Below are 20266 nucleotides of genomic sequence, written 5' to 3'. Positions count from 1 at the left end.
TAGGATCATTTTCGGATTAACGATCTTTGTTAGCATGAGTTGAAATTGTTACAACCCATCGAAAGAGTTTCGATGATACTGTAATGGAGATCACGGTATATCACACTACCAGACAGAATAGAACCTGAGAAGACATAAAAGGAGCTCATCCTGATCAATAGCTTGGATCAAAATCAAATTATCAATTGGATTAATGACTTGGATCAATTTATAAAGAGTTACAAATTTGAAAACTGCTAATTGTTAACATAAGAGCTTTAATTGCAAGTGTTGCAATATAATTGAGCCTGATTAAATTACGGATTAAGTCCTAATTAATTTAAATCAGATTTAATTTAATTAGGCTTGACTCAATTTAAGACTAATTGGGTTTAATTAATCAAGTGGGACTTGGATTATAATCCTAATTGGATCAAAATTGACAGCCTTTCGAATTTGATTCGAATCGGGCTCGAATTGGATTTAGTTTGAACCCAAATTGGACCCAATTGAAGACCACTTAAGCCCAGGTTCCCCGGGCTTCTCTTTCTTTTTCATGTCAGAAAAAAGGGGTGCGTGAAGACGCTCCCCCTTTTTCTTTACGTACGTGAAAAGAGAAAGGGGCGCCAATAGTTGGCGCCCCTCCTCTCTGGGACTATCGCTTCAAGGATTCTTTCCTATTTGAATTTGATTCAAAAAAAAAAGGATTTAATCTCTTCTAGAAGGTGCATTGGCTGAGATTTTATGCAACAAAAAATAAAGAAAATGAGATAGGGGCATGCGCTATGAAGGATTTGCGTGAGATACCTTTCGGGTTTTTTCATGAGCTAGTCTTTCTTCACGCCACTTCTCCTCTTTCTTTTAGCCACTTCTCTTTCTTTTATACCCTCGCCACACCTCCAGATCAGATAGAGAGGGGAGATTAGAGAGAGAGAGAAGAAGAGAAGAAGAAGAGTCTTCTTCCTCTTCTTGATGATCTTATTTAGATCCAATCGGATCAGCGTAATGAAATCATGCTACAGCCTTGTCCATCCCTCTTCCCTACATATCTCCACATCCTTTCTCTCTCTAGATTAGATCTGAGAGAGAGAAATCAAAGAGAGAAGAAAAGAAGAAGGATCTTCTTTCTCTTCTTGGTGATCTTGATCTGATCAGATCAAATCAGCACGATGAGATCGCGTTACAGTCCTGTTCTTCAAGATGTTGAAGAAGATGATCCGGATCCACGAAAAAAGAGCGAGGCCTGTAAGGTGCTAGCACTTCGGTGGCCTTAACGCTCCGATCAGGTCGTCTCCGTGTGGATACCAACAGAGATCGGACACTTGTGCGGCTACATCAGAAACCCCTGGGCATCCGTAGGATCCGATCTAACAAGAAGAAAAAGCGATTAAGGTAATCGATCTTCCCTTCTTCTTTATTTCTATTTTTTAGATCTGAATATTTTCATACATGTCTAAACTAGATCCTTAGGTGATATTAGGATTAGATCCTTCGCATGCCATAAATTAAAATAATTTTAATTTATGCTTCCACTACCCCGTTTTCATGGGATGAAATTTTTGCATGCCGATCACCTAGACTTCCTTCAAGTGGTATCAGAGCCACGTCGTTTTTACATGCATGAAAATATTTACTATCTTTAGATCTGAAAAATCAGATTATAAAATTAGATTAGATCTAATTAATAATACATGAGATGTATTGGATATTAATAATACATGAGATGTATTGGATCCTGTTATTGCATGAGATGTGTAGATCTGAAAACTCTGATTGCAATCTGATTTTTATGTGAAACATGAGATGTTTAATCTGATTTACATGTGATGTATGATGTATGATCTTGATTAAATTATATTTATGTTAGATATTTTAATTAATGGCTGTAGATTAGATCTATTATGTATGCCATAGTCTTTAGGATTAATCTAAAATCATCCTGACATCATCCTGACATAAGGTTGTCCTGGCATAACTTATGTTATGTTATATAGTTGTCCTAGAATGAGACTAGATCGACCATTAATCAAATTAAAATCATCTAATACATAAAATGATTTATTCACACATAAATCAGATTGATAATCAGGTTGATTTTCACAAATCGATAGCGGTTTAGCCAGTCGAGTCGACTCAAAAGTCGACTCGATTTTTGTTTGAGTCGACTCGAGATCCTAGTGAGTCGGCTCAGTTTGCTGGTGAGCCAACTCAGTTATGCAGGCTAAGGCTATAGGGTTTCTGTTCATCACAGATAAGTCGACTCGAGTTCAGGATGAATCGACTCAATTTTGTGGACAGAATGTTGTATGAGATACAATCTAATTTAGACCCATGTTTAGAATGCATTTAATTGAGAATTAAGATATGAATTTAAAAGATCTAAAATTGAGAATTTAAGATCTAAAATTCATTACATAAAATATGGATTTTGGGTGTGGGTTGAACAAATTAGATCTAGTGATTGACTACAATTAAGTTCTTTGATTAGATCAGATTTGAACCCTTGTCGATTTGAACAATTGATTGAACCTAATTAATTGTTAATCACAATTAGGTTAAAGGGGCTCAAAATCAAGTTTAGTTGTAGTTGAACGCAACGATTCACATTTTGATGTAAATTAATTGACTCAAGACCAAATTTGGCTCAGTGAATTGAGCTCGATTAACTAGGCTAATCTATTCGATTCTGATTGATCAATTGGTGTCTAAGATAAGTTTAGCATTTCAATCGATGATTTTTAATTCGGAACATGCTTACCTAACCAATTCGTTGGTGTCTAAGACAAGCATCGGCATACCCTCCCATCGATCTCACTTACCTGGATAATTTAGTCGATCATGTCTTGAATTAGGTTGCTTGGTCATTCGAGTTCACCCATGCCGACTAGGTTGGATCAGACATGAGATGTGCTGACATGAACTAGGTTAGAACAGACATGAGATGTGCTGACCTAAATCAATTTAGTCAGATATGAGATGTGCTGATCTGAACCAGACTAGTCATTTACATGAGATGTGTATGGCTATGTAGAAGAGACCTAAATTAAAACCTCCTCAATAATATTAAGAAGAGGGATCTTCCATCATTGTAGATGTGCGGGGGTCCTACTGATGTTGATTGTTCTCGGCTGATTACAGAGATTCAATTGTATCGAAAAGACTCAACCACTCTATTAGCAAAGAGTTGCTCCAAGGTGAGAATGGGATTGGGCCCAATAACTGTTAGATGAGAGAAAAAATTACGGCTTCACACCTGCTTGTGAACGATGGGTCTAATTTAACTAAAAAGTGTGGTCAATAACTGTTAGGTGAGCCCATATAACTTAGAGATCGAATCACTGCAACTTACATGAGATGCATTGGACAAGAGTTGTTCATTTATTAGTTTAGTATGTCACCAATAACTGTTAGATGAGGTATATAGAAATTGGTGGGACTGCAGTACCCATTAGGAACTCTAGTCACGTAGGGATTTTCACTTTCCGATCCGAGTGTTGGGATCCGAAGAAATAGTAGAAGTCTAATTTATTTCTTAAAGTCTTTAGAATAAATTTTAAAATCTAATACAAACATCTAATTAGAATCCTCTTCTTTCTTCAGTTCGTTACTCAGCTTCAAACCCCATAGCCCGAATTAAGTCCAAATGGACTGGGAATCTCTTAAATTGCAATAGTTGCTAAATTATTTGATTTGATCAAATCATGGGATTGGATCCTGATCAAGTTAAATCAATTTTAATTTGATTAAATTCAAGTTTGAGTTTGACTTAGACTGGGTTTCATTAGTCTAATGGGATAGAACTTGATAAGTGTTTAACTTATTATGAAATCCAAACCCAATTTGATTGACCAAGTCCAAGATACAACCAATTGACCGAGTAGAACTATAAAGAACTGGCTTAGGACTTCAGAATGGTTCTAAAATCTAATAAAGGTTAGAATATGTTCTAGACTAGGATTCTCTTGGGTCACCAAACCATCCAACCGCTGAAAATTCAGTGCTTGAGAAATGAATGGATGATATCAATTAGATTAGGCGCTATATCTTGGCCTTGGTACCAACATGAGGACATCATGAATTCAAGACTATGATAGCTCACCTACAATAGTTGTGTGGTGAGCAGAGCCGAACTACGCATTGAGTAATCCGTTTATGATCATTGTTTAACAATGGCCAAGGATCTTATGAGTTCAAGATGACCATGCATGAGGAACTGCAGGTGGATTTGAACCAGCAGTCCCTTAGTGGTTCATTTGGTCAGTTTAGAGTAAACTGCCATATGGCAGTTTACTCTAAACTGACCAAATGAACGAGTTTGATAGCGCATTACCAAAATTAATGAACATATTGGTAATCACTAAAGAGACCTTGAAAAGTTCAAGGGGTTGTGTTCTTACTGTGGAAAATTTGGTTCCAAGAGAGAGTCTCTTAGAACAGAGGTCTACAAAAGATGAGCCAAGGATCTTCTCAAAGAGTAGACGTCAGGCAAGGAAAAGTATTTCTCCTACAGTACTGACGGCCACTCAGATAAGAATTGTCCTACCTAAATAACCTAAAAAAGAAGGGTAACACACCTTATGAAGGTATGTCAGATCTGTTTGCATGTTGATGTATTCGGACAATGAGTATTCCATATGATCTGAGAGATCTACAGATGAGATAAACCTAAGTGCATGTGGTGCCTCAAGTAAAGTCATTTTGAAGAGGACAGGATATACAAATTTGAAAAGGAATCATCTCCTTGACACATGAATTCTAAGTTTGTGGATCCTGCCTTCAAAGAAAATTGACCAAACTATCGCCTATGGGACATAGGGAGAGAACCACTACGTACAGAGCCATTTGATAGGAAATCCCTTTAGATTCTTCGATTGGATCAAGGAGGTATATACCTTAATGAGAATTTCAAGCAGCCGAGGCACCATATTTATATGCAGTCAAACTACAGCAACTCCACTGTTAGCAACCGAGGCACCGCAGGTTTGAGGACTACCACACGACTATAGCATCGAGTATGTCACTGATGAGTGGATAGACATCTATGTGACTACTCGTGTTGGTCACGTTCGGTACCATTGTTCTCTAACAATCACCTGCACTCTCACTCCAATGTCCCGACACTGTAAACTTGAGACTCGTTTTTCCAGAGAAAAGTGATCCGTGCACCAATCTAATCAGATCAATCATCCTCCTCATGATGATCTATCGATCGGGAGCATTTAAGAATTAATCACCAATGACACGTCCCAAATTCTCAACTCTTGAGAATGTGTCATCATCTTATTAATTTTTTGGATGATTCATGAACACATGATTCAACATGAATAAAAATTAATCCGATTTATTTTATTCAATTACAAAACTATGCCACTATAAAGGTTACATGTGTCGGCCAACTTGGCTTCTAAGGCATACATCTAACATTTCTCAGTTGGTTCGATATGATTGTTGCAACCACATATTCACCCAATATCATGCTAAGCATCCCCCGACAGCTTTGCTTTTGAATATTCGGGTTGAAACTCTTGAAGAAGATTTATATCAATCTCAGCGGGATGTTGCCGAAGCCAAAAAGTAACTCCAAAAGTTGAAGAAGACTAATGAGGAGGCTTTGATGGAGATGAGACATTTGAGAAAGTGCCTAAAGCAGGTGAACAAGAAATACTCCAAGAAATGCAGGGTAACTATAGAGCGTAATAAATTCACGAAGTTCGCCGGAGATGCTAACTAGAGGATAGGTGCGTCAAAAGTCGCTTTCGATGAACAATTGCACAAGGCTCAAGAGAAAATATGGAAGCTGGAGCATACTATTGCCTCAGGTAAAATTGACGATGAAGCTAAAGAGGAAATTGGCCAACTCAAGAACGATCTTCTTGCAGCGAGGATACAATTAGGAAACTTCATCGATTGTTGGATGCAAAGAGGTTAGCAGCCGATGACATTCGAAACGAACTCATTTCAGCTCAGAGAACAATTGTTGATCTTTCAAGAGTCTAAGGATAGGTCTGCAGTGACTGAACTCCGAATCCAGCTTGCAGAGAGTACAATCGCGGCTGAACATGCTAAAGCGACTGTTAAGCTATTGGAGGATCAGCTCGCCTCGACTCTGCGCGATACAACTGTCGCAATTGGCGAGATATCAGCCCAATCGATTGACATCGGCTTCGAGGAATGTCAAAGTCTAGTCAAAAGGTTTTTTCCCGAAGTCGAATCTCATCTTCCTACCCTTATGGGTTCAATAGCTGGAGAAGCGTCAAGCACCACAGCTAGAGAAATATCAGACACTGAAGTTTCACCAATCGTAGGCAGATCTTCCAACAAATTGATGTATCTTTCCTTTTTTCTTTTTTACAGACATCTGTCTTGCAACTCTAGTAAGAAGTTTGTCAATAAAAATGAAGTTTGAAACTTCTATTTTACCCATGTTTGCTATCTTATGGATTGCGCTATAATTCAAATTTAATTTGTATATGATTCTCGCGTTGAGGAAGCTTATGGAAATTCCCGCAACATGACCATCTCTTTGGGTTCAACTCTATATGTCGCTGAAGTTGATGGCCTGAGGATCCTTATAGGTTAGCCCTCCAAAGATTCTTTTAGGTTAGCCTTTGCTTCTCGATCAATCGAGATTCTCGTGGGCGTCGACTTTGCTAAAAAACAAGTACGGCCTTCAGAGGTCCTTAGAGGTTAGCCTCCGCTTTCCGAACTGACGAGATCTTCGACCTACGTATGTGGGAGCAGTGGACGTTGGGGGTCCATAGGTTAGCCCCCGCTACTCGCGTTACTAAAGTCTTCATGGGCGTTGATCTGCTGAAGAGCGGGTATGGCCTTCGGGGGTCCTTGTAGGTTAGTCCCCGCTTCTTAGTTGTCGAAGCTTTCACCGGTTACTAGGAGAAAAATCATTGTGACCGAAGTTTCTCCTAGGAGGGTTCAAAAGTCTTATCAGTTGACTCTTCACTGGTCATAGCTGGTCAACAAATCCATCTTCTAAAAGTCCAAACGTCTGCTCGCAACGTACCTTACGACTCCATCTGCCATAATGGCAAGTGGAATTTTTCAAGGGAATAGACCGAAGATTCTTTTTGGGTTATTTTTTGGTTGCCACGTAGTAGGCTCAGATAATTCTGGAGGTGTTCCATTGACTACACTTCGGTAAGGAAAAGGCGCAATAAATGGCGACAACGGTTGGTGTTTCGAAGTAGGACATGTGGCGAAGTCTGATTGGTCGTTGAATAGGCGCACATCGTTTGAATCGTCTATAAATAGCTCCTCTTCGCAGCTAATGCACTCATAAATTTCCTTTCTCGCCTTTGCTTTCCTGTATCCATGGAGCCTAGTCCCCGACAAAGTAAGCAACGAAGAAGAAGGTGGAGTACCTAAGAGGAAAAGTCTCTGCCAAACATGCCATGGCCGTGCCACCAGCACCTCCAACGAGGGTCTCAGGCCAAAGTTCTTCCGCCGCCACGAAGGTGTCCCGTCCGAGCACTGCGAAGGAAGCGTTTGACAAGGCTCAAATATATTGTGTCATCGAGTACAAGGCCTCGGAGGCCTTCAAGGGGGAGCTCCTTGACGCCTCCACCATCGGATTTGTTCAGGGCTATAAAAATTGCAAAGTCCGCATAAAACATCTAATGCCGCAGCTGGATCTGCACCGCCTCCGTCCCAGGAACAGTGATGAAGAAATTGGGACGTTTTCTGCGGATAAGGATTAGGCCTTGTCCTGGATCTCGATCTTGATGTGACCAATATGCTGTTGGTTCGAAGGAGCACTTTTCCTTTGCTTTTTTTTTGTGTGATGCTTTTCTAGCATCGTGTTTGTAAATAGTGGAAGAAATGAAAGTAGGTTTTTTATGCATACATTTCTTATGTTTTTTCTTCCCATTGCCTTTCTTTTTCATTGAATTAGGCATCTTTGCAACGTTGTAATTTGTTAGTCTTCGGAAGATGCTCATGTTAAAATCGCATTTTCATCGAAAAAAAGAAGAATGGCAATGTTCTTAAAAGAAAAGTACTCTATTCAATAAACAATCAATATATCACTGGTAGTACATTCGCAAGTTTCCAGAATTTCATGGTCGAGGTAAGGGCATTCTGTCCAGCTGCTTAAGACGATAAATCCCAGGTCTGATGACTTCATCCACTTGACAAGGGTTTTCCCAATTAAGAGATAACTTTCCGCATTCTGTAGGTTGGGAGACTTTAGCTCGATGTAGAACTAGATCTCCAACCTTAAATTCTTTACTCCAAATACGGAAATTGTAGTATTGCGCCACCCTTTGTTGATAGTCCACCATTCGCACCCTCACTTTTTCACGAACTCCTTCAAGCAGATCTAAATTTGCACGAAGCTGCTCCCCATTATTTTGTTTATCATAATTCTCCACCCTATGTAATGGGAGTCCAATTTCCACCGGGATGATGGCTTCTGTTCCGAAGGAGAGATTAAAAGAGATCTCTCCAGTGGATGTCCTCTGAGTGGTTCGGTAAGCCCATAAACATTATGCAATTCATCCACCCATTCTCCTTTCGCCCTGCCGATCCTGGCTTTTAATCCCTGCAGATAAGTGCGATTTGTTACCTCAACCTCACTGTTAGCCTGTGGATGCCCTAATGAAGTGAAGTGCTGGACGATGCCCTAGCTTTGACAAAACTGGACGAACTTGGAGCCTAAAAACTAATATCCGTTGTCGGTGATCAACACTCGCGGGAGATCGAACCTGTAGATTATGGACTTCCAAACGAAGTCGGTCACCTTGGCTTCAGTGATCGTAACGAGAGGCTCGGCTTTCACCCACTTGGTGAAATAATCGATGGCCATCAACAAAAACTTCCTCTGACCCATTTCTGATGGGAACAGACCTAAGATGTCCATCCCCCACTGAGCAAACGATCAGGGAGCAGCTATAAGGGCCAACGGGATAGATGATTGATGCTGGACATTTGCGTTCCTCTGACAATGATCACACCGTCTGATGAAGTTAACTGCATCATCTTGCATTATGGGCCAATAGTACCTCTATCGAAAAATCTTGTAAGATAATGATTTACCGCCCAAGTGACTCCTGCAAACCCCTTCATACATCTCTCGAAGGGCGTGCTCAACTTCGGAAGGACAAAGACATCTGAGAAGCGATAGAGAAAAAAATCGTTTGTACATCTTGTCTTCATAGAAGATGTATGAGGAGCTTGATATCTGATCTTCCGGACTTCTTTAGAGTCAGCAGGTAATACTCCGTCTCGCAAGAAACGGATGAATGGGTCCATCCAGCATGGTTCGTTATCGATGTGTAGGATTGAGATCGACTCTTTAGTGCTAGGTTTCTTCAAAACTTCGAAGAAAGTCTTCTGAGGTAAATCTTTTGGGGCCGATGTTACCAATTTGGATAGCAAATCGGCCCTTGAATTTTTGGACCGGGGCACTTGTTGAATATCAAAGCTTTCCAATTCCGAAGCTAGGTCTCTCATTTTCTGTAGATATTTCTTCATACTTTCTTCTCAGGCTTCGAAGTCTTTACCTGTCCAGCCACTAATTGCGAGTCGGTGCAGATCCTCAACTTTTTCACCCAGAGTTCTTTTGCAATTCTGAGCCCAGCAATAAGAGCTTCATATTCTACCCTATTATTGGTTCCCGAGAAATCGAATCTCAAGGCGTACTCCACGATAAGTCCTTTAGGTCCGAGAAGTATCAAACCTGCTCCTAACCCCATGGAGTTTGATGAACCATCCACATGTATTACCCACAAATCATCTGGTTCCTTCGGCAAACTAGATTCTACCGATGGATCCTTTTCTTAGGTCAACTCTAGCTCTTCTTGATCATTTAGGATAGTGCATTCGACGATGAAGTCTGCCAAAGCCTCGACTTTAATGGAGGGACGGGGCTGGAACTTCACTTCAAATTCAGCAAGCTCAATCACCTACTTTGCCAGTCGCCCAGAGGTATCAGTCGATGCAAAACTGTCTTGAGTGGTTGATCGGTCAGCACTGTGATAGGGTGCACTTGAAAATAAGGCCAAAGTCTTTGGGCACTGATGATGAGAGCACAGATTAATTTCTCTAGCTTGGTATATCGGGTCTCTGCATTATGCAGAACTCGACTGATGTAGTAGATTGGCCTCTAAACTTTATCCTATTCGTGGACCAACACGGTGCTTATAGCTGCTGGTAAGACCGTCAGATACAGATAAAGATCTTCATCAGACTTCAGTTTGCTGAGGAACGGTGGGGAGCTAAGATATTTCTTCAACTCCTCAAAAGCCTACCGACACTTTTTGATCTATTGGAAGTTCTTCGGTTGTCTTAAGATCTGAAAAAATGGAAGACAGCATTTAGCCGATCTTGAGACAAACCGATTTAATGTTGCCACCTTGCCCGTAAGGCACTGAACTTCTTTGATATTCTTGAGTGGATTAGTTTCTTGTATGGCTCGAATTTTTTCAGGATTGGCTTCTATTCCTCGACTGGACACCATGAAGCCCAAAAATTTGCTTGATTTGACCCCAAAGATGCACTTAGTTGGATTCAGCTTCATTTGATATTTTCTCAAGATGGCAAAAGTCTCCTCAAGGTCTAACATGAGTTTTGGAGGTCCTGCTTTTGACAAACATATCATCTACGAAGACGTTCATATTCCATCTAATCTGATCCTTGAAGATCTTATTTACAAGGTGCTGATAGGTCGCACCTGCATTTTGTAGGCCAAAAGGCATGACTCTATAACAAGAGACCCCAATCAATAATAAAAGCAATTTTCTCTTCATCTTCTAGTGCCTTCCGGATTTGATTATATCCCAAGAAAGCATCCATGAAAGTGAGAAGTTCATGCCCTGAGATTGCATCCACCAATTGATTAATGGAGGGTAAAGGGTAGTTGTCTTTTGGACACGCCTTATTAAGATTGGTAAAGTCGATGCCGATCCTCTATTTGTCATTTGCCTTTTTCACCAAGACCACATTTGCGATCCAACTCGAGTAGGTAAATTCTCGGACGAAGCCCGTATCCAGTAGTTTATCTATTTCTTCGGCTATCACTTTTTGTCACTCAGGAATGAAGCTTCTTTTCTTTTGCTTGACAAGACTGTAGCTCGGGTTGACGCCTAGCCAGTGCGTCATCACATCCAGATTGATACCCGGCATATTGCTAAAGCCCAAACGAAAACATCCGCATTTCTCTGCAAAAAGAAGATGAGACGTTGTTTGGTTACCTAATCGAGTTTTGATCTGATCTAGACAGTATGCTCTTGGTTGCTGTCATTCAGTGAGATCGTCTCCAAGTCCTCCACTGGCATTCCTCGCTCTTCAGATAACTCATCCCATGTGTCTAGTCCATCCACCGGATAAGCTTCACAAGACCCCGCACCATGAAGTGCAATATTGTAACACTGTCGCACTAAGGCCTAGTCTCCACGGACTTTGCCAATCTAGATTCTGTGGAAAACTTCATTTTCAGGTGATAAGTAGATACTACAGCTCGAAGTGCATTAAGTCTCGGATGCTCGAGAATGGCATTATAGGTTGAAAGTGTCCGGACAACCAAGAAGTCCACCTGTAGCTTGAAAAGTCATGGTGATCGTCCAGCCATGACAAGGAGAGTTATAACTCCTTTGATTGGTACAGCATCTCCGATGAATCCTATTAGAGGGGTATCTAGTCAGCCCAGCCACTCTTGGGATATGCCCATTTGAGAGAAAGCATCATAAAATAAAACATCAACCGAACTTTCATTATCAATAAGGACTCGACGTACATTATAATTTTCAATATTCAAAGTTACAACCATTGCGTCATTATGTGGGAATTGAACCCCTTGGGCATCTTTTTCAGTAAAGACAAGGGATTTTTCAATCTTCGGCTTCTTGGAAGGTTAAACCGGCTCCTCCGCTCTACTCCGATGCCCTCCAATTATTACATTTATCACTCCCACAGGAAGTCGATCTCCAGAAGATTCCCTTTGCCGTTGTTCTGACGGGCCGAGCGACCTCCGCTGTTCCTCTGGCCGCTCCTGTCGACGCCTGATAAACCGATCCAGGCACCCACACCGAATAAGCTCTTCTATTTCATCCCAAAGTTGAATACAATCTTCAATGTCTTGGCCATGATCGTAGTGGTACAGGTAATACTTATTATGGTTCCGTCAGTTTGGATTAGACCGCAATCTCCCCACCCTTGGGATCCGATCTCTGACCTCCATTAGCACTTAAGCTCGGGTGGCGTTTAGCAGGGTGTAGTTTGTAAATCTCCTAGGCGGAGACACGCCGCTCCCTTCTAAAATTGTCTCTCCATCGGGGGTTCTGTGGGGGAGTTCGGGACCTCTAACATCTAAGCGGAGAGTGGGAGCACAGCCGATCCTTTGGCAGAGATATTGATTTTTCTTCCTTTCTTCGATCAGGTTCAACGGGGGCTCATCTTCGAATGCCTCATCTGCCCTAGCATACTTCTCCATCCGAGCTAGTATATCAGCGAAGTCATGAGAATAGATCTTCTCTAAGGAATATCAAAGACCGTTCTTCAGTAATCCGCCCTTTAGGGCGGCAATCGTGACCGACTGATCCAGATCGCGGACTTTCAATGCGGCCGCATTAAAGCAATCGAGGTAGGATCGGATGGATTCTCCTCTCTGTTTTACGTTCATCAGAGAGTCCGATCCTTTCTACTGTCTCCTGCTGCTCACAAAATGGCCCACGAATAGCCGGCTTATATGATCGAAAGAATGGACCGTTCGTGGCTTTAAGCTAGTATACCAATGCCGAGCTATGCCCTTCAAGGTTGATGAAAAGGTTCGACAGAGGGCGGCATCAATTGCCCCATGAATGAGCATCAAAGACTTGAAGCTTTCTAGGTGATCCACGAGATCGGTGATCCCATAGTAGCTCTCCAGCTGCAACATTTTAAAATTTTTGGGGAGCAGCTCTTGCATAATCCGATCGCTAAACAGCGGGTTGGTATTATACCCATTGTCATGCATCAGTGCTTAATGGCGGATTGCTTCAATCCACTCGTTCATCTTTCGAAGTCTGCGGTCGATATCCGCATCTCAGATGTAGTTTTCTGAACATTATGGGGAGGATCAACGACTAGGCATTGAATCCTACCTAGAATGAGGACTCGACGACCGCCGTCTTCTATGTTCTAGGCTGCGAGGTCGACTGTGATGGGTCTGTCTCCCCCACTCAGGGCTTTACGGGGAGACTAACGGTCGTCCCTACGATGCGACTGCGGGTTGCTGCAGGAGAACTGCTGAGTGTGGGTCTACCAATAGTGCTGCGTTGATTGGTGGGGTGCTGCTGCAGCTGCTACTGTTGGTGTAGCATTAACCGATTGCACTGATGCTGCCACCGACGGTACAATGTGGAGTTGCTGCATCATCTGAATGACGATAGTCAAAATCTGTACTTGCTGGAACAGTAGATGGAATTGTTCCGCGCTGACGGCCACCACTTACTGAGAGGACGGTTGTGAGACTTCCGACAGCGACTGTGCCGAAACCTATCGGCCGACTACATTCTCCGCTAACTAGGAGGCTGCAGCGGCCACAGATTGCCGGAAGAATGCTTTATGTGGTGCCATAATCTCAATCTAATGCTCCTCACAATCGGGTCAGGATCCTTCCTCTAGCGCCAATCTGTTGCTACTGTAATCCGAACCACGGTCAGAGAGGCTGGAGCGGTGGCGCATCCTCCCGAAAGAAAAATTTGCAAGCAAGTTATGATCGGAGTTAGCTCCAACGGGGACCCTCCAATGCTCAAGTCAGATAACAGTGGAAATAAGTGAAAAAGAGTATAGAGAGATTGTTCGCGCATACCTTCGAAGGGTCTCCTGAAGGTCCTTTTGTAGACAAAGATTGAAAAACCATTTTAGAAAGTTACGTGACTGATTCAGACGCGATGTGGCGAGATTTTTGACTGGAATTTATGAGGTGGTTATTGCACCTATCTTTTCCATTTCGGAGCCCGTTAAATATCGCAGGCGCTTTTGAATTTTGAAATAAGGATGCCATTGGGATCAGTGCTGGTGGGATCAGACCAATTCCACCCGTAGGAGCTTCGACGTGGTATGAAGGAGATGTATACTGAAGGGGGAAGATGTCTGGAACTGACTGGATTCAATGAAATAAGATCGGTGGAGGACAAAGCAGGTTTCCGACTAGAGTCAGAGATCAGCTGATTCAGATGTTTGACCGTCTACAAGTGTTGGATGGATGTCGAATGTCGATTGTTAAAAAGACTGAGATGGGCATGAAGTCTGAGTCAAAATAAGGCTGGAGTCGGAATAAGGCCAAAGTTAGGATCGGTCGATACTGAATGTTTGGCTTCAATGAAAGCACTAGAAGCCGGGGATCGTCAAGAGTCAGTTAGTTCATGTCTTTGGCCGCAAAGGGTAAATATCCCCCCAACAAGATCTATGTTGGGACAGCTATGTCCTCTTTTGTCCAAAAGGAATTTAACTCAAATTATGCAAAGATGAACCTCACTGGTATAAATTAAGGCTATATACCTCAAATTGTTGCTGATTAACGAAAGACTTTCGCCATGTTCTCTTTTTCCTAAATTTTCTTAAGAGATCAAGTTGAGCAGGTTAAAGAAATTACATCCTTTATCATAACCGATCTTATCAAGTTGATACTAGAGATTCAATCCTCTACACCTATGGTGGGCCTTAGTTTATGATCCAGACGCACGAGTAGTTTATGATTCAGATGCACAAGCATACAAGCTAATAGAAGAAGGGTTGTCAATACTTGAAGCACATTGAAGGGCAAAGATGAGTATACCTACTACTTCTATCTTAAATGGACAATGAGATAGACTTTTCACACAACTAGGGTGAAAATTGCCCAACTTACTACAATCATATCTTGATTAATGATGCCTTTAACACAAGCACCACCAACTCCTATAGCAAAATTATCTCTCACGTCTGGAAGCAAGGATCTATCATATAGCAAGGAAGACCATCCTTTTCAACTTTTCAAAATTGAAGCTCGAATCGAGATCCTTATATGCAATGAAACTATCAATGTAGAGAAATTGGATCGTTGGCTAGACCAGTTAAAGACATATTTCACTATCTATAAATACACTAGCATCCAGAAGGTAGAATTCGCCCACCTAAAGCTTTCCAACCATGCCCTAACCTAGTGGAATTCACATATGAGGAACAGCGATATATCTAATATGATACGGAGCAAATTTTAGAACTTAGTTAAGAACTTCTACCCAACTAGCCATAAAGAAAATCAATAGATTAAGTGATAGTACCTGTGACAAAAGTATGATCAATATATTTAGGACTACGTCACCAAGTTCCATAAGCAAACTATCTCACTCGAGATCTCCATTGATAATCATTCAATCTTCATGAAGCATATCAGAGGTCTCCATAAGAATGTCTAGAAGGAGCTACAACTTCAAAGTTGAAGGCAACAATGAAGCTAGCATGAAAGTCATGGAAATCGAAGAGAAGAACCAGACCAAGAAAGGCAAGAAGGGTGCTAAGATCAAGAAAAGTGGTGAAAAATAAAAGCAAGGAGGTGAAGCAAAGCAAGAACCCAGCCAATACAACTCAAAAAAATTATTGCAACCATTGCAAGATCAATGAGCATACCAAGGATGAGTGTTGTAAACTTCACTCCGAGTTGTAGTTGAAAAGAAAGAAGCCAAAGGAGAATTCCAAGAAGAAAGGATGATGGTCCTCAATGTAACTAAAATTGAGGAGTTTCTTGAGCTTGAGCAAGAGACAAAAAAAATAAGTTTGATGGCAAGAAAACTTGAGAAAGACAAGTCCACAAGCGCAAGTGAGATTCTTCCACTTGAAAGACCAAGTGAAGCAAAGTACCGTCAAGCCAGAAAAATCTCATCTCTGAAAGACTAATTCAAAAACTAAGGTTGCATACTAAATCTCATCCACGTCCCTACCCTCTCAATTGGATTTAAAAGAATGTCGAGCTGAAGGTCACCAAGAAATGTACCTTTAATTTCGCAAAAACTAAAAAATACACTGACAAAGTAACAAATGAAATAGTTCCTTTGGATATCTGCTAGGTCATCTTTGGGAGCCTCTACCTTTGGGATTGACATGTGGTCTTCTATAGGAGATAGAGAAAATACTAAATCATAAAGTACGGGATGAAGTTTATGATCAATGCTCATAGAACATACGGAAAAATAGATCTTGCAACCATTGTCCCGGCAAATCAACTTGTTAATACCTCAGTAAGTTTATGTTGATGATGATATGAGAAGCTGATGCCACTCATGCGAGGCCAAAGTCTCTCCTCTTAGTTCTATCAATCGATCAACTGAGAACAAGATGGCAGGGAGTCAAGGTCGCCATTGCCAACAAGAAAGGATGGCAAGGAACAACCATAAGGGTCTAAACACAGGAGTAAAACAAGTGGTTGCTGCAATCCAAAAGCAAGAAGGACCAAGGCTAAGAACCAATGCTACCAACTATGGATAATCTATGGTTGGAGCCAAAAAGGCCACTAGACTACATCATTAAAGGGAAGGTCACAAAAAACAAGTGTAGGATGATTGAGTCTTTTTGCATTGACTGGAAAGGTCAATTTTTTAGTAAAGCTAGGAGGTTTAGTCATGAGACAAGGAAGCAAGCATTTCCTTATCTCCAATTCTGATTCAGCAAGAGCTAAATCACCTTAACAAGGGAAGCTTTGATCCACAAAGGTCGCTAGACTCGATGTGGATCACTTTGGCTACTATAGAGAGGATTTGAGAAGGTCTAGAAGTGAGATTCATCATATCAAGAAGCCAAATCATATGCCAAACTTCTAAAGATCACAACTTGCTCGTATGACATTCAATTAAGGTAATCAATTTTTAAAATTTGATAATGTTTCAAGCTTTACAATATAGCATTACCCTTTAAGTGTGAGATGCACTGAGCGATCAAGGCCAAATTCCATCATTTGAATTCCAAAACGGATCAATCAATGCAAAAGTTTCTTTTTCAAAAAAGTCTTTTGGGTTCCAAGACTTTGAGCCAATCAAAAATCCACATGGGATATTTTTCTATTTTTGTTGGGATAAAATTTTAGCTTTTTTATGATTATTTTCACTAATCATATCTACTTTGGGAAAGCTTTGTCCTCTTCGAAATAGAGGAATCCGACCTAATTTGTGAAAGAACAAACCTTACTAGGATAAATAGAGGTTATGCAACTTAGTTTATTATTGATTAAACAAAGAAATAGAACCTAGACCACACCATTAATTTTTCTATTTTTCTCAATTTTCTTTAGAGATTCGAGTTGAGCGGGTTGAGAGAATTACTTCTCCTTGACTGAATCATAAAGACTTGGCAATGATTGCAAATATGGATACCCAATGAAAGATGGTAAAAATAGAATGGTATGTTGACAACCATCTTTAGCAACCTTGGGATGTCATTTGTATAACACCTACAAGGAGGAAGGCCCTCAATTTATGCTCATGTATCTCAAAGTAATAGAGTCATGTGTATGAATGAAAGATAAAATGACATGTTTTATTATCTATATACAAACTCTTTGAAACAAATCACACATAGGAATGATGAAACCTAACTTAAAAGACTTGATGATCATACATTCTTAATTTGATATATATTTTCAGATTGCACCAGTTTTTAAAGCTAATATAAGGTTTGAATGGGTATGGTCATGGTCAATTTGTACAACGCTTCACCACCCTTAAGCATACTAATCTGGAGAATGCTCTAGATACATGAATTATTTCTTTGTGATAAAGCATCAAGACTTGAGCATTAACAAGTGAAAGCTTCACCAAAGTACCATTTAAATCAAAAACAATACCTAGTTAGAGTAAGGCAATTCAACGAAATCTTGGACCAAAAGCTCCAATTTAGAACAGACATATAAAGCAAAAGGTTTGCTTATACTAAAGATTGGAGATCTAAAATGATACCAAACAATATGTGTTGATCAAGAGGACAAACTATTAGGTGACAACTAAAAATATTTAATAAAGATGATTACCTCAACAAAAGTTTTAAGGATAATCTGATATGTTAATGGAGATGGTTCAGGGCCTGATGATTTCATCCTACGGAATATTGCTTCAGCCTTGCTGTACTGCCGGGCTCTTCCATATGCCTCCATAAGGGCAGTATGAGATATTACACTTGGAGAGTGGTCTTTCTTGTTCATATACCTTAACACTCTTTCTGCCTTGTTGAAATCTCCTAACTTGCCATAGGCTGTAATAAGCATCAAAAAATCCATCTCGCTGAAGTCCCACCAGTGTTGGGTCCTAAGCCACTCAAGAATCTGACCAATAATAATAATAATAATTGGCATCATTTCAATAATAAATATTATACCATCAACAAAAGTTTGCATACATCACTCACTAATTTTATCGTGAATCAAAAAGGTCCTATAACTAGCAGTGTTTCCTTAAACCACTATCAAGGCATAAGAATTCCCTCAATGATGATGATGATGATGTTTGTATGTTTGATAGATGCACAATCAATGCAACCAAATAGCAGAATCTAGTCTTGATAGTAATCAAGCAATTGTCAGAATGATTTTCAACATATTCAAAGATCAGTTGTATGGCAATTTTTTCTCTTTCAGCAAAAAGAAAGAGTTAAGATTTAATACTTACAAATGGAAGTGCAGTGGAGTTACCTCACCAACAATGTTCCATTTCTTTAGCTGCTTAAACCTCACTAGGGTCCCTAGAACTAAATCTCTTGGAAGTGCCTCACTTTTTGCTCTTTGGGTTCTCAGAGCTGACACTGCTGAGCCCGACTCCTCAATGTCTCTCATCAACTTCCGCCATTTCTTCTGCTCAGCTTCGTCTGCGGCATCCTTGAAAACCTCCACTTTCTTCCTCCTCTGCATGAACTTTCTTGGTGCTAGCATGCCACTACTAACTATTTCCAATCTTCCATTGATTTTTACTCTCTGAGAATATGAATTCCCAATAAACTTTGTTTTGCTGAAATAAAGGACGATAAAAGAAAACATAAATCTTCTCTGGATCACAACAAGATACCACTGAGGGAGAAAAGTGTCTGAGATATTTCTTGGGTAAGACAATGATAAACGAGACTAGAATTATTGAGAATAGACGAGGGGGAGGAGGGGAATCAGGGCACGAAAACATCATAAATCACCCAACTGCCATGGAAAATATCCACCGAAAGACAGAGAACTTTTCCAGACTAGAATCAGAAAATGACAGATAACTCTCCAAAATATATACAACATAAAAAAGAGGCTTTGGAAATTTTAGTAAAAAATATGCATGCTAACATACTATGTTGCTATCCTCAGCAAACTAAGTTTACCTTCAAAAATTTTGAAACATAAAATATTTTTTTAAAAAAAACCTTGTACTTCTATATTTATCGCCACCCAAAAAGCTCGGTTAAGATCATATTCCAAATTGCACTCCCCCAAACAAAAAATGCATTCAACTAATGCCTACTACATCAATCGCTCAAATCAATCACTAATTTCATGAATCAAAGAATTCGGTGAACACCACCAACACCTCCTACCGTTTAGGAGAGAGGCTGGTGAGCAGGAGCTTACCAGAGATTGGATGAGATCGAGAGCAGAGATGGCGACCCAATTGCTTCCATGGAGGGGAAGAGAGAGAAAGCCTTATCAGCTTCAGCCGAAAACCTCCCGCTCTAAAACCCCAGAACCCTCAATTTCGCCACTCACGCTACAGGTCGTCGGGTACACGAAACCAGATATAAAATACCTGTAACCTGGTCCAACCCGTTTTGGAGGCTGGGTGACCGGTTCATGTTTCGACCGCGGGTCAACCGCTGGAGGGCACAATCCTAAAGATTTCCTTCCCCTTTTCAAACCGTTCGTTCTTCTCCTCAAATCCTCGGTCCCTTTCCTCCATCCATTCGTCAGCAATGGCGGCCTTTCCCTGCTCGTCGATGATAACATCGATGGTGAAGAAGAAGAGGGAAAGGTAGAGTCTCTCACGGGATAGAGACGGAGCCTTCTTGCCGGACAGCGGCGTTGATGGAGAGAAGAGAGAAATAGAGTACGACAGGGATCGCGAAAAGTTTGACCGGGCGGTTCAAACGTTTGAACTGCCCGGTTCGAAAGGCTGGGCGGGTATGTCAACAAATTTCAGGTCTAATTGGCTGCACCAGTATTAGGAATGACGGGTCCGGCGAGTCGACCCGCTGGGGTCTCTAACGTTTCCTTGAGCCCAGCTTGATTCTCTTGGAGTCTAAGACGGGGCTCGAGGGTCGTTTTCGCTAATCTCGCGTGTTGCCACCTTGCAAGTAAAAT

The 20266-nt window shown here is 40.9% G+C and overlaps 1 protein-coding gene across 3 annotated transcripts in view; it reads right to left on the bottom strand.

Annotated features, from left to right (window-relative positions):
• Positions 1-19747, bottom strand: part of LOC105033126 (pentatricopeptide repeat-containing protein At3g59040) — an 83341-nt gene extending 63594 nt beyond the window's left edge. For 2 of the 3 annotated variants that reach the window (XM_010907793.4, XM_010907794.4), the window contains exons 1-3: positions 19541-19747; positions 18629-18941; positions 17972-18262 (exon numbers count right to left, since the gene is read on the bottom strand). In XM_010907793.4, coding sequence (XP_010906095.1) covers positions 17972-18262; positions 18629-18941; positions 19541-19590 — 654 coding nt within the window. In that variant the 5' untranslated portion in view covers positions 19591-19747. The remainder of the gene's footprint in view (positions 1-17971; positions 18263-18628; positions 18942-19540) is intronic. The other variant, XM_073257936.1, reaches the window with a different exon arrangement.
• Positions 19748-20266: the final 519 nt, after the last annotated feature.

Source organism: Elaeis guineensis, chromosome 5 (assembly GCF_000442705.2).
Source record: "Elaeis guineensis isolate ETL-2024a chromosome 5, EG11, whole genome shotgun sequence".
Lineage (NCBI taxonomy): Eukaryota > Viridiplantae > Streptophyta > Magnoliopsida > Arecales > Arecaceae > Elaeis > Elaeis guineensis.
Note: the sequence above shows the minus strand (reverse complement) of the source record. Positions and strands in the feature narration are given on the sequence as shown.